At 37.4% G+C, this 13,938-nt stretch overlaps 1 protein-coding gene across 3 annotated transcripts in view; it reads right to left on the reverse strand.

Moving 5' to 3' along the window:
* ptpn3 (protein tyrosine phosphatase non-receptor type 3) overlaps positions 1–13,938 on the reverse strand; it is a 133,891-nt gene that overhangs the window by 69,211 nt on the left and 50,742 nt on the right. For all 3 annotated transcript variants that reach the window (XM_069195012.1, XM_006635729.3, XM_069195014.1), the window contains exons 3-9: positions 4,771–4,878; positions 4,456–4,498; positions 3,774–3,852; positions 3,093–3,137; positions 2,281–2,333; positions 1,749–1,869; positions 80–167 (exon numbers count right to left, since the gene is read on the reverse strand). In XM_069195012.1, the coding sequence (XP_069051113.1) occupies positions 80–167; positions 1,749–1,869; positions 2,281–2,333; positions 3,093–3,137; positions 3,774–3,852; positions 4,456–4,498; positions 4,771–4,878 (537 nt within the window). The remainder of the gene's footprint in view (positions 1–79; positions 168–1,748; positions 1,870–2,280; positions 2,334–3,092; positions 3,138–3,773; positions 3,853–4,455; positions 4,499–4,770; positions 4,879–13,938) is intronic.

Genomic DNA, 13,938 nt, shown 5'->3' on the forward strand with positions numbered 1-13,938 from the left:
TAACATTAAGTACTGAAAACAAAGTCTGAATATATAACACGTTTGGGTTTGCTTCAAACTTCACAAAAGATGAACTTACTCTAGCACTGTGCAATTCCACACCATAGAACTCCAGAGTTCTGGCTACATTTAAATAGCAAAGCTCTGCTTCTGACTGCTTAAGGCCTCTGGAAAAGAAGAAAAAAACGGATACGAAAACTCTGTTATCTCAATAGTTGACGTTTTTTTAAATTTTCTTGTGTGCTAAACAATCTCACCACAAGGGGGAGATGTTACCCCACATAATTATGTAATGGCCCAGTTGCACAGTATGCACTCAGTTCTTTTCTTTTGCTTAGTTCTTTGCTTAATCAACATATAGAATGTACAGCACAAGAGGGACATGTGAAATATGTAATTTGCATTCCATTTTATTTTATCATTTAATGATGTATGTGCTTTTGCCGGTTTTGCATAGCTATAGGTCTTTATTTGTTAAACTGAATTGTCGTAAAAGAATCACTTATCCTTGAGGAAACACTTTCTTGAAAATCCAGAGTAATTCTGAAAGGTTAGCAGATTAGTAACTTTCAGAACTCTGGAAAATCTCTCCAGGGAAAATACTGCCACTCAAGCCTGTGCAACTGCAAATGTGTTTTTTGTATTTTGACAAGTGAACAATTGAAAAAAATGGTATTTAATAAACATTTTATCTGCAATTTATCTGCCTATATTTGGAAGATGAATTCAAACTACTTTATATTTACTTTAGAACCACTGAGAATGGGGATTAGTCATAACTTATTCTTTCTCCTGGCTGTAATTTTAATCTGAAAATTGTTTCCCGACATAAAATCACTGAACAGCATGTGGGGTCACCTTTAGAAAATAAAAAACAAAATACCCTTTTCTGCTCAGTATGCAATTTAAAGCATTAAAACCAAAGTAGATGTAAAAAAATGCTAAGCAAGAGGCTTGAGATGTGATTTTTCTAAAACATTTGTTAAATGACATCGTGATCCACTAGTTGTTTTATTTAGAGTAAACTCTGCATGAATTAATTCACTCTGCCACCAATTAACCTCCTTGTACACAGCAATTTGTATTATATCCAAAGTCCTAGGTATAGTAAAACACAGGAATACCAATAGGAGACGAAGTGATGTGGCAAATTTAATTTACTTTCACATGACTGTGGCAACGTCAGATGCAAAATGATATTGATGAGCTCATCAGTCACAAAATGATTCTATATGAAGCAGCTATCTGCTGAGAGTGACAAATATATGTACTCAAGGTAAATAAAACACATTATGGGATGTGGAGGTTCGTTTTTAAGTGCTTTCCATGGGATCTATTAACATTGTATATTAATGATTTCCTAAAGAAAGAAGGCTTCAGAAGAATATTGAGGGGACCGAAACTCCCCAGATTAACATTTCTGAGTTCTAAAAAAAGTGGAGGAAGATGGCACCTTCTTACACAGTGGATGAAATGCATTGTACAGAGTTTGGAAGCCAGACTGACCACAATATCCAGTCATATCCATCTGCTGATTGATAGGGATGCTTCCTGAATTAGCCAGAGTACATCACTGAAGTAATACATTTTCGATAGGCCAGATGGCCCGTTGTCATAATTCGGTTATGTTCATAGGTGAAAACAGATATATAATAGAGAATACGTGGTCCTCTTTTGTAATTGAAATAGCAATTTCTGTGGTTTCAACTTCTCATAAATGCAAAAAGAGGAATTCAGGAAAGAACTACCTGTGTTGCTCATGCAGGGACTCTACTTTGGTTAGAAAGTCCTCATCCTGCTCAGGGATGAAGCGGAATTCTGACAAGTATCCTGGCTGGTGCTCTGAATCCGAATGGTCTCCAAGTTCAGCTACAAAGACAGTACATTGTCAGTCCTACACAGTTATGAAGATTACATATTATATCAAATCCACCTTTTGAAGTAAAATGAAAAAATAAAACTATTATGAATAATTATGTATACAAAGTAAGTGGACTCCAGAAAAAAAGCATTTAGTTTAAACAACCTGGCTAAAGTAAACTGAAATATTATATAAACCTGTACTCTGCAGGGTGAGTGAAAAGTGTTCATGTCCGAAGTGAAGAGAATACTGGATTTGAAAAATAGAACTGAACTTATGATATTTAACCCAAACTAAAACACCTCAGAGGCTTTTAGATAACATAAGAAAGGTTACACTTGAGAGAAACAGGCCTGCTTGGGGGCCAATGCTAACCAAAACTATTCAATTCGCCAAACCCTCTTAGCAATGTCACTTACATTGTACTGCATAGGAGGCCAAGACAACTGCAGAACTGAGTGGGCAACTCAACCTGGAGGACAGACAACAACAAAGGATAGTATAGCAAGGAAGGCATTAGGAGAGATCAAGGGCTACAGGCATCCAAATGTAAAGTTTGCACAAACTGGAATAAGGAAATTCCTATAATTTCAGAAGGAAAATAAAAGTATATTTTAAACAATTGTCTCTCTCACATACTTATATTTAGTCATGGAAACCAAGGTTGTGATCAGAAATGACTGTAGATCAACATCCAATATGAAAACAAAACACCTGGATTCACCATCCCTGCACTGGTAATCAGAGCATTAGCATGGAGCTAGGGGATTAAAAAGATGTTCTGCTATATGCTGCACCAATAAGGCAGTGCTGAATGAATGTGACCAAAAAAGCAGTTTTGTAATATCTACAACCCACTTTTTTGTTTTTTGTTGGCAAACCTAATGGATACTTAAATGCTCAAACAGTGAGATGTCATGAAATTGTTCATGCATAAAACAACAAATCGAGAACAAAGCTCTTTACAACCAACTCGATTACTTGAGCACATTTAACATGGATTATAAGAACTCTTCATGGCTTATTTTATATGGTACCCAGAACATGCTAAATAACAATGGTCAGTAAATGCAAAACTGTAATATTCCATTCCAATACAGGAACATTCCAATAAGGGAATATCCACTCAATGTTCCGCAGTATTAGAACTCCATTTTCATGCAAACTGACTGACTCAAAAAGATGAATCACAGATTCAGTTACACAGCAGGAAAGAAACCATGATCATTACCTTCCTTCTTGAATGTCGTTCTTGAGCTGCAAAAAATACAAGTGTCTGAAAAAGAACACAGACATTATCATAGTTATTTGGTTACAAGAGCATTAAACCTTTGCATGAATGTCAAATAACCAGTTTGAAGGAAAAAAAGAGGAAACAAGGCGAGGCCTTTGGTATGAAAGCTCCACATCATATGCCCAAAAAATATATTATTTTTGCCTTCCTAGAGAACTCAAAGCCCAAAAGCAAAATTACTTGATGGTATATTTTCCAGAAGCATCTCCCTTCAACACAACATCTTTTACTGGTTTTGCAGTTTGGAATCAATTTGTGGTTAAAGAGTTTTGATTTAATTCAGACATTTTTCTGAGATTTGAGATGAATAATCGCCATGAAAGAATACAAATTTTAATGGATGGAATGAAAAGGACATGGCTCTTACGTTTATAACTTGCAAGACTATTCCACCATGGGTTAAAATTATACACAGAGCAAAAAAATGATGCTTTTCACATTACAAAGGTGACTACCTCACTGATGCTCACCAATGAAGTAGAGGATATGTGGATCATGCACCAAAAACCTTTTAAAATGTATCTGACACCACATCTTTACACACAAAGCTTTCTGAACAGGTTCAAAACAAAGAACATTAAATTATTATTTTTTTTAAAAAGCACTAAGAACACTCACCTGGTTTGCTCCTGCTGTAGGGTATTGGGATCTGGGCTGAAAAACCTCACCCGGAAATTCAAAGAACAAGGGAAACTCCCTGAAAAATGTCAAAGTGTACAATTTTTCTACAGTCATATTTCAGTCCCTGGATAAAAGGGCAGGTTTTGTGCACAATGGCAGTTTTACATGGCTCTTTAACTGTGGTCAGAGTACAGTGTTTCTGTACTCAAGAATCCCAGGAATTTCATTAGCAGAGTCCCTCACTTACAGAGAGGGCTGTGGCTTAATATAAACAGGAACTTGGAACTAATGGGATGTTTAATACAAGTAAAACATTTCCACGTAAGGTGTGAGCCATGTGGAAACTGTCTGGAGGCAAAGCGGCTCATTACAGCCTGAAATGAAGAGTGCGAAACATGTACAGATGAACTCTGGGAGCCCTTCATTAATGGCCAGGCTTCTGTAGGTAAGGACATATATTCACAAGCCAATACTAAGTCACAATGTACACAATATGATTCAATTATCTGTCAGCAGTAAGTAAGAAAAGATAACTTGAAAAGTATAAAGAAAAGCCTTTCTACTTCTTTATTTTGCTCTACAAATCCACACAAGCATCCATTATTCATGGTCCACAGTTATGTTTACACAGAAAAACTTTTCTTCATAGTTATGCTGATTTACTCTTAAGTGTGCTTACCTTTCAGCTGCTTCCTGACAGGTTTGTTAGGTTCAAGCCACCTCTGTGAAAACAAGTGGAAATAAATAATAAAGTACATGACGTTCTTACAAACTTTAAGAAATCATAATGTGCTTCCATGCTTGCAATGGCATTAACAAACTTCCACTTCTCTAATAAATCTGACTTATATGGTAGAATAAATCTGCAGATTTACACAGTCAGTACAGATCAGGGGTTGGACCAATTTGATTTCTAAGGCAAAGAAAGCCAGGTAGAGGAATTGGCTCTCTCAGCACTTTGCAGTAATTATTCCAGTCAGGTGTGGCAACTTACAGGAGAGTCTATTGAATCCTCATTGTGCTGTAGGCTGAAATATTCCTTCTCGATCAGGCCCAAGTGGTTATAGGCCATATCCAGCAAAATTTGACCAGCATCTTGTTTCTAAATGAAGACAAGCACAGGAAATAAGAACTGGAGTAAATTATCTGTTGCAAAGAGTTTAGATGGGTGCTATACCAAATAAAATGACTGACTAATTTTACTTTAAATAGCTACAGGATCTAATTTTTAAGGAATTAATTCTTATGGGTTCTCTGAATCACATGTATTTTAGATCAGATTGGGAATCTGTGCATGTAAACATTAAGAAAAAAAGGCAACAAAATAGAAAAAAAGGGATAACATTCGAGCTTTCAAACGGTGTTCAAATTAAAATGAAACATCAAATATCTAGAAGTTGTATTTACCTCTGTAGATGAGAATAACTGGACTGAAATTTGTGGAAGAGTGAACGTGCTTAATTATTTTTCAATAAAATAAGAATGCTTAAACCTTAATTTATTCATAACCAAAATATACATTTCTCGATTCTCTCAGCTGAAATAAGAATCACTCACATAAATGCAGCCAAGTTTGGATAAATAGAATCAAGTATCACATTCAGGTCAATACTTCATTCCTTATTGTTCTTTGATGATACTGATAACCATGAGTAGCACAATCTATAAAGATTAATTTACATGCTTACAGTAGGGCACCGCAAAGTCACAAAAGAAGAATACAAAAAAAGTACAAACGAGCACACAATCCTTAAACCAAATGGGTAGCAAAATACAGATACATGTTTATATATATATCAAGCAAGACAAGGGGTGAGCTTAGCTCCAAATTTCTGTTGGGCATTTTCATAAGGTAAAAGTCCAGGATCATCTTTTATTTAGCTTTTGAGAGCTCCACTGTCTGTTTGCTTCAGATGTGTCTGCTCATATTTTCTTCAGCAGATGCAATGCCATTGTGAGCAATATTCTGGTACGGCAAGGATCCAAACAGGTAAAGACGTGGTTAACCGCGTGCAAACCAAATTGCTGGACTGGCCGTCTCAATCTACAGATCTTAATCCGATTTGTGGTTTGAATTCAAGAAGTTCTCGTGAGAGAACCACAGGGACCAAAGGACCAAGAGCATTGCTGTCTGGAGAAATAGTCAAAAATCCAGCTTCAAAAGCGCAAGAGCCTCAAAGCACACAATCCAAGCACCCCTACCTGGACAGAAAGACAGATGGGGACTCCACTATAATTTAAGATATTTTTTTTCCCACTTTTTGCTGATATTTTATATTTATTGATGTAAATGACTAATAATTATGATATTTAAGTACATGAAGGTGATTAAACCAATAATAAACCTGAAGGATTACAAAAGTCACTGTAAACATTACACATACCTCAGTAAGACAACTGGTCTGGGTGAGCAGCACACAGCTTTTCTATTCTTGGGGAGATGGAGGATGACAGACAGAGGCTTGGATCACTCTCTGGCTGGAGTCTTGAACCATTTTTGTTTTTCAAGAAAACCAGGGCAGAAAATCCACTTTCACACCAAAAAAAAAAACACGTTGTTGCTAATGGCACAAGGCTCCTCACTGGCTCTGTGCTCAGCTGGGGTAAATCCTTCAGGTAACAAATCCCGACCTGGATGAGAGACCTTGAGACAATGTTCCTGTATATGCGGCCTGTGGAGAGTTTAGTTGGTCGTGTTCAAGGGGTGTCACGGCTGAGCCTTCTGATACATTTTCCTTAAAACATTACCCATGTTTTGTCCCATTGCCAGTACTCGGCCTCCAAAAAGTACTTGTGAAATTGAAGATCAAGTGCCTCCAAGTGTCCAAGTATTGAGCTTGTCATCCCGGCTGCGAGTCTGCTCTATCACTAGCCATTACACCGTACTTTCCACTGATGAAAACATGGAAAACTTTCCTTCCACGGCTCACCGTTTCATCTTTCACACTGGATCACTGCAGTGTAACATGCAGTGTGTCCACAGTACTTGAAGTGCAACCTCTTTGAGGAGTGCAAGGAAGCCGCTTTTTATACCGCTCATAGCTCTTGCACCATCGGTACACATTGTAACACGTTTTGCCCAGATTATATCATAAGAAAAATCCAGCAATCACATAAAATTTCAGAACTTCTGCAAGCAATCACAAGCAATCGTTGTATCTGACAACGGTACAGACATCAGTGTTTACTTATCATTGGCTGCCAGCAATATCAGTCTCTCTGGGATGGAATTTGTTGTTTTACGTTGAGCTATTCGCAGTTCCACTTGATAGGAAGCTTTGAGGGCATTCTGGCTCACCTTTGATGATTTTCTCATCAATGTCTGAAAGATTTTAGGCATTCCTGGAAATATCCTTGTTCCCGTTTTGTTTCACTGCAGCTTTGATGGTTTCAAACATTCATTTGACCAAGATTCTGAACAACTGACACATATGCGCATGTCCTCTCCCCCAATTTCTTCCATATATTTCCTCAGTTTCTCAGTTTTCTGTTTACCTTGGGCTGCTGGGAAACCTGCAGTTTCTTTTGTTTCACCAGTCTCAGATGAGGTGGATGGTAGAGCAGTGTTCTTCATTTAAGAAGCGATCCATTATCCCTTTAACAGCTGTCTTTCTTTTTCCCCCATGTGCAATATTCACCAGTGAGTATGGCCAATTACTATACATGTAGGTTGAATGCACTGACCAAATGATCCTATATGTTGATTTGTCAATGCAGAGGTGAAGATTAGGAACCTATGTATTACAGAGTGGTTAAGTACGTGATAGCATGTTCGGAGTAAGAATAAAGTGTCTGATCCTTAGTAATAGGTTTAAAATGTATAATATATAGTTAATACCCAGAATTATATTCCAGAAAAATTTCTCTTGCAAAAACATTTTTCTATGGACCCCCTGCAGTACCTCCACAGACACACTCATTGAATACATTTGCACTACAGGAGGAGTGTTGTCAGTGTAATCCTTGCCAGAGGATTCACAAAATCTTAACTACAGGGGTGTCAATAAAAATGAATGTTTTAATTATATATTATATTTAAATTATTTATGACAAATATTGAGCTCTGTGCAATGTTATTAAGATTACATTATGACTTTTTTGAATGCTTTAAGTGGGACTTACCAAATTTAAAAAAGCTTTTGACTTTTTTGTCCTGGTTTCAGGGTTATGAAATTGTAAGCTTTGGCCATTTTGCAATGCTAGACAGCAGGACATTCTGAAAGATGCTTTAATTACAGTTTGCCTTTATAAAGTCAAAGATTGCAGACAGAGGTAAAGTTCATATATCCCTAATTCATGAATTGAAAACATGCACATTATACAAGCCACTGGTCCCATCTAAGTATCCAACATTCCTCACACTGAAAGCCAGATTTGTCAACTGGATATTATTTATTGCATAATGAGTATGCTTACACTGCTTGAGGAATAGAATGCAACCCGATATCACTGTGCCAAAGATCTTCTGTCTCGTGAAGGTCCCACAACATTGTCACTTTCAGGTCTGCAAACAACTGAGGCTACTAAAGCACAGCTAATTCAAGCCCCAAAATTTTCTGTCAAACATATCACTGGGCCCAGTCCTGCCAATATACAGACGTTCCATAGCACCATTCCTGAGCTGTATCTTGCTGATGTTGAATGGGAGGACTGGAATAGGCAAGACCTTGTGCTGGCTGGCTTCACGATGCTCATAGTCAGTCTTCTTATATCAGTAGCTGCTTTTACAAATTTGTCCAGCATTTCTTGCAACGCAAGATATGAGTGTGCTTTAAGTGGTGTATTTTCAGCATACAATAACTAGCTTACACTTGTTTTGCTGATCCTGGATATCCATTTTAACCAGATGAGACACACTGCAAGTCTGCTATAAGTGCAGTTAAAATCCACACAAATCTAATTGAAAAACATTACAGATTTCTTAGCAAACAGAACACAACTGACAAAAGGTGGTTGTGAATTAGAGCAATTAGTAGTATAAGTGAGGGAGAGAAGTGATGATTCTTCCGCTTAGAGGAGGAGAAGGGAAAGAAGGAGGAGGCCTCTATAACAGTAATTACTATGCTCAGAAAAAAATACATGAGATCTACGAATTGAAGGGGATATTTGACCAATGTGCTGCTTTCCACAGTAAAGAATGACACACTTTTAGTTTATTTGGGTCCTCTACAAAAACACTGGAGGAGTGAAAATTACGCATAACAAACATTAAAATGTCAATTGAGCTATATGAGTAAAAGAATTATGAATGCCGCCTAATATGCCTGAGATATTTAATTATAGAATGTACTTAATCCTGAAATGCAAATGCATGTCTCTCATAGGTTAAACAGTATCATATCAGAAGTTGCCTCAAATTGCTCAGATATCAAGGTTAAAGGCAGGAAATTATTTGCCTTAAGACTTGAGCCATAATTGCTGTCCCTTCAATTAGTATTCAATTAATTTCAGGTCAAAAGCTTTAGTCATCACTCATCACCATTACCACTAAAAATGTGAAATATCTCCAATGTCACAGTGGTTCACAGGGCGATGCAGGCCTCTAGCTATCACATTTAGAAAATCATCTTAAATTCATTATCCCTTGTTAACCTATATTATTACAGAAGCCTCCATAAATGGGCCTAAGCCTAGTGGAAGTGTAAATGAATATAAACTTCGGGTAGCTTCATTCATACAACAATCTTGTAAGAAACAAATTTAGAACACATACAAGGGGAGGATCTGATGCAATGGCAATAAAACAACTTCCTTGTCGGATAATTAACACTGTTACAATCATCATCATCGGGAATAATGTTTTGCATGGTCCCGAAAAAATGTTGAAAAACTAAAAACTGACCAAAGCTCAACGACCCCTGAAAGACTTAAGCCGGCGTCACACAACACAACTTCTCCTAGGTTTTTCAGTCGTAGCCTTCATTTACACAATCGTAAGAAAAGTAGTAGTGTGACACCCCCACCATCTCAGCCCCCACAACTCGCTGCGACTCGCTACAATGAAATCAAAATGGTTTGAGTTTCTCGTAGCGAGTGGCAAGTTGTAGGGGTGGGCTCTTGTGTCTGCGACAGTCAACAGCCAATGAGCGCTCAACCAGAAATACAATGCATACAATGTTGCTGCAAGGAAAAAAGACCCTCTAGGACAGAAAAGGCAGCATGATTCAGCAACTCCAGTCGTTAAATTTGACATGCTCTCCAACTAGAAGTCATGTCGAGTCCTGTATTGTGACAAAGGCTTAACAGTGCTGCACTTTTCCTTGCAAAAAAAATCACCATATTGACAGGCATAGGGGGCTGGTCTTCTTGGCCCGGTATGACCTTTTTCCCCCCAAACTTAAAAGTAAGACAGTACCTCTTTTTTTGTTGCAATGATATAGTACACTTTTAACACCCTTCTGTAACATGTCATTTTGGACATTGCAATGGTTATTACATAATGAAAATTTGACGTTTACGTGAAAATGCATGTTTTCCATAATATTCAGCAAGTCTTGGAAATTTGTCAAGGCAGATCTAACATGTCTCCTGTGTTTTGGAATAGCTGCAGGAGTGTTCATTAAATAGGACTGCAGACTAAACTGTTTAAACATAGTCCCTCTTAAATCTGTCAGATCAGAAGAGCTCAAGGAAAGGAGCAGAAAGCCTAACAAGCCATGAACTTTCCAAAATCTTGCCTTCTTGCATTTCGATAAATGATTGAGAAGACTGATATTTGCCCATTTTAAGGAGTGCCCTTTGACATTTTTAAAGAAATGTAAGCATGTAGTATAGAGCATAGTAAGAAATCAAACTACTTAGAATCCGCTCAGGTGTGTCTTGATGGGTGCTTTATGATTGAATGTTATGAGAGGATTGCATGGTACACAAGCACAAAGCAATATGAAAGACATTCAATTACCTCCCCAATTATCTGTGTGAAACATGGGTAGTCAAATGATATGGACATAACTTCTAAATGTAACTATAGCACCGCAGCCATTCAAAAGGTGAAACATTAAACGAGTGAGCTTTTCAAACAGCTTTTCAGGTACATATGCTTTGGTTAAATCATTTTTCAAGAAACATCTTCGTTCTTGAACTAACTTGATCTTCTATTAAGAATATATACTGTACATTAGACATACTGTAAAGCATCAATTATATAAACTAAAAAAACTCCACAATTACAAGAGAGGGGAGATCCATACTTTGCCTTATTCTTTGCAAGAATGACCAAAGAAGGATTTTGCAATCTGGACATTCAGCTTAACTCAAAAGGTGCAACACATTATTGCTTCAAACATTATACACATAAGCAGCAGGAAAAGACTCTGACAGGGCAAACCTACAGAAAGGCTTGTATTTTGATGAGCAATCAATCTCCTACTCTTTACAGTTCACATTTAGCAGCCCAAAGCTTGCCAAGCTATTAATTTACTACTAACCATTCATATCCTTTCAAAGTTTCAAAAGACAACTGATTCATGGTTCCACCACGTTACCCTCCAGTATAGATGATTGACTCTCATCGCATATCAATTATGCATGACAACTGCTTTTTCATACAATTTAAAAGCTGAGTATCGGAGTAGTGTGGTATTCCTTCAAATAGGATGCCTTGATGTCCCATATTGGGGGAAAACAGGTTAAAACAATCCATCTGTTGTCAAGTTGTGTACTCAGCTACTGATGAATAGTAGTAGCTACTACTACATAGCTCCTACTACATAGCTACTACTATGAATGGTTTGGTCACAAGGCTCTGACAGTTACTGTGAGGTGCTATTTCTCAGACATGCGAATATGTTTGTCCACAACATATACAACGACATGCAATACATTTGTCCCTTCTGTGATATTCCTCATGCCAAGGAAACAGAGAAACTCATAAATAAAGTATCAGAACACAAAAGGGCTTTGGTACAAGCCCGGTCAACTGAAACAGTTTACTCACAGAACACTGGCATTTATGCATTAAATTTTAATATAACTTTTACAAAAAAAGATTTGGTTTTTGAATAAGACGGAGAATACAACAAGTCCTAAAATGATTGTACTGTGCATCCAGCATATGCTCTAGGACAAGCTGAAAGCTAATCATCTTGCTGAATCGTGTTTTATGACTCGGGTACTTAGTGCTACAGCTAGTCTCTTATTCCATTTCATTTAACACTGCATAAAGCAGTGAATGAAAATGCTGCTAGTGGAACCGCTTTCCAAATCGAAATACAAAATGTATGCTAAAAAAGCCATATCATCAATAATGAAGGACTGAGTCAAGGATAGTTGGCCTAGAGCATTCTTGATGCCGAAAAGCATGATTGCCCAGATTCTCCAGCTGAAATCCAATATTCATTCAGCTCTCTTTCATAGCAGTGAAGTATCTCAGTAACCCAAATCCAGAAGTCCACCTCGTTACACATCTAAGCAGCTGGGAGTCTCATTTGATACAAACCGCCTTAAACTTCCTAAGTCTCTCCATCCCAGGATAACTCATTTTATCTCTGTAACCATGCATTCTGTACAATTAAGGTGACAAGGCCCACAGCTGCTTTTAAACGCCTCTCAGAGGAACTATTTTTGGAGCCCTGTTGAAGCTAGGACTGGTTTAGACGTGTGGGAAAACTGCGGACCCTCCACCCCACTCCCACCCCCCTTGATAGGAGGAGCGCTGAATCAAACACAAACAAGCCCTTTCAGGAACACTGCACTCCAACCGTGAGGGCAGAGCACACTCACTCAAAAAAAGGGAACAGGAAAGATTAAAATAATGGTATGTTATGCTACACCCTGTCACCTTTTGCACGGTCTGTTTCTTTGTATAAAGTAACATGAGACCTACAGTATGAGCAGCTATTGTAGTGTTGAGTGTTTTGGGGCTTAAGACATTTCAGTTTTGTTTCATGTTTAGATCTGAACTCCCCCCCCCCCCCCATAAAGGACAGACAGCTCTCACTTCTATAAAAGAAATGTAAAAAATGCATCCATTACTGAATTTAGCGTTTTCTGTACTTATTTTCTGGGGGAAAGTAATTATGCTTTATGGTGCATACAATTTTTGCAGTATGTGCCAGAGTCCTGTGTCTTGTTTTTACACTGTAATCTAAATGTACAGGACTGCAGTGCTGTGCTTGCTTCCCTATGCCCTCCATTGCCATGAAAGCAGGGCAGCTGATACTTCTAATGAATGCACAGTCATTCTGAAACTTGCCACACAGTTCATTACAATGCTAGTGCAAGACTGAACTGAACTGGGATAAAGTGCATCAGTGAACCAGCTGCAACAGTGCACATGATACAGACTCAACATTTTCTCAATCACTGCTCAAATACAGTCAAACATACCAGTTAAAATCCAATAATTTCATTTATTTCACCCAGCTCCTGAATAATTTGTTATTCTCACCAAAAATAAACCATTTGAAATCTGGTGAAAAGATTCTAAAATCCAACAGTTCTACAGTATTCTTTTTTAAAAAAGATCATTCTAACATAACATTATTAGGAATTTGTTTATTGTATCATAATATGAATGTGAGTCCCTTATCAAATAACAGCAAAAAAAAACCTTGACACTGAAAATTGAGATTCATGGGATTTGAGAGGGATACAGGCCTCTATTAATGTCACACAATCCTATACTAAATTCTGATCCTCAAGTGCATTCTAAAGCTATTACAAAATGTTGTTATTCTGGTGACAGCATGTCAGAACGTACTTTGTAAATGCAGACAATTCAGCCCAAAATAAAATCTTTTTTCATGCATTTGTAGACAGGTTTAAATCTCGGAGAAAAACAACTTTATTCTTTTCTCTACAAAACCATTTTAAAGCACATTGTTTTGGCAGGCTTCAAGCACATCACTAAAATTTGAGGTGAGTAGAAAGCACAGGATCATTGTGTGTAAAAATAATGAATTTAGTACAGTATACAAGAGGCATGAAGCTCACTTCTAACAAATGTTAGAAAATAGGAATTAAACTTTCATTTATACGTTCTTACTCTTCTAAAGACTCCAGAAAAAAATGTTCCAGTAATGCAATTTTCCTGCTTAAGAACACTGAAAGTCAAATTTTATTGGGGATAACTACAGAGGCAAATGGAATTCTATTTTCCACTAAACTAACAGAAATTAAAGCTATTAGAGCTATTTGCACTGCAAAAATGGTTTTGGTCATG

Source organism: Lepisosteus oculatus, chromosome 10, assembly GCF_040954835.1.
Source record: "Lepisosteus oculatus isolate fLepOcu1 chromosome 10, fLepOcu1.hap2, whole genome shotgun sequence".
Lineage (NCBI taxonomy): Eukaryota > Metazoa > Chordata > Actinopteri > Semionotiformes > Lepisosteidae > Lepisosteus > Lepisosteus oculatus.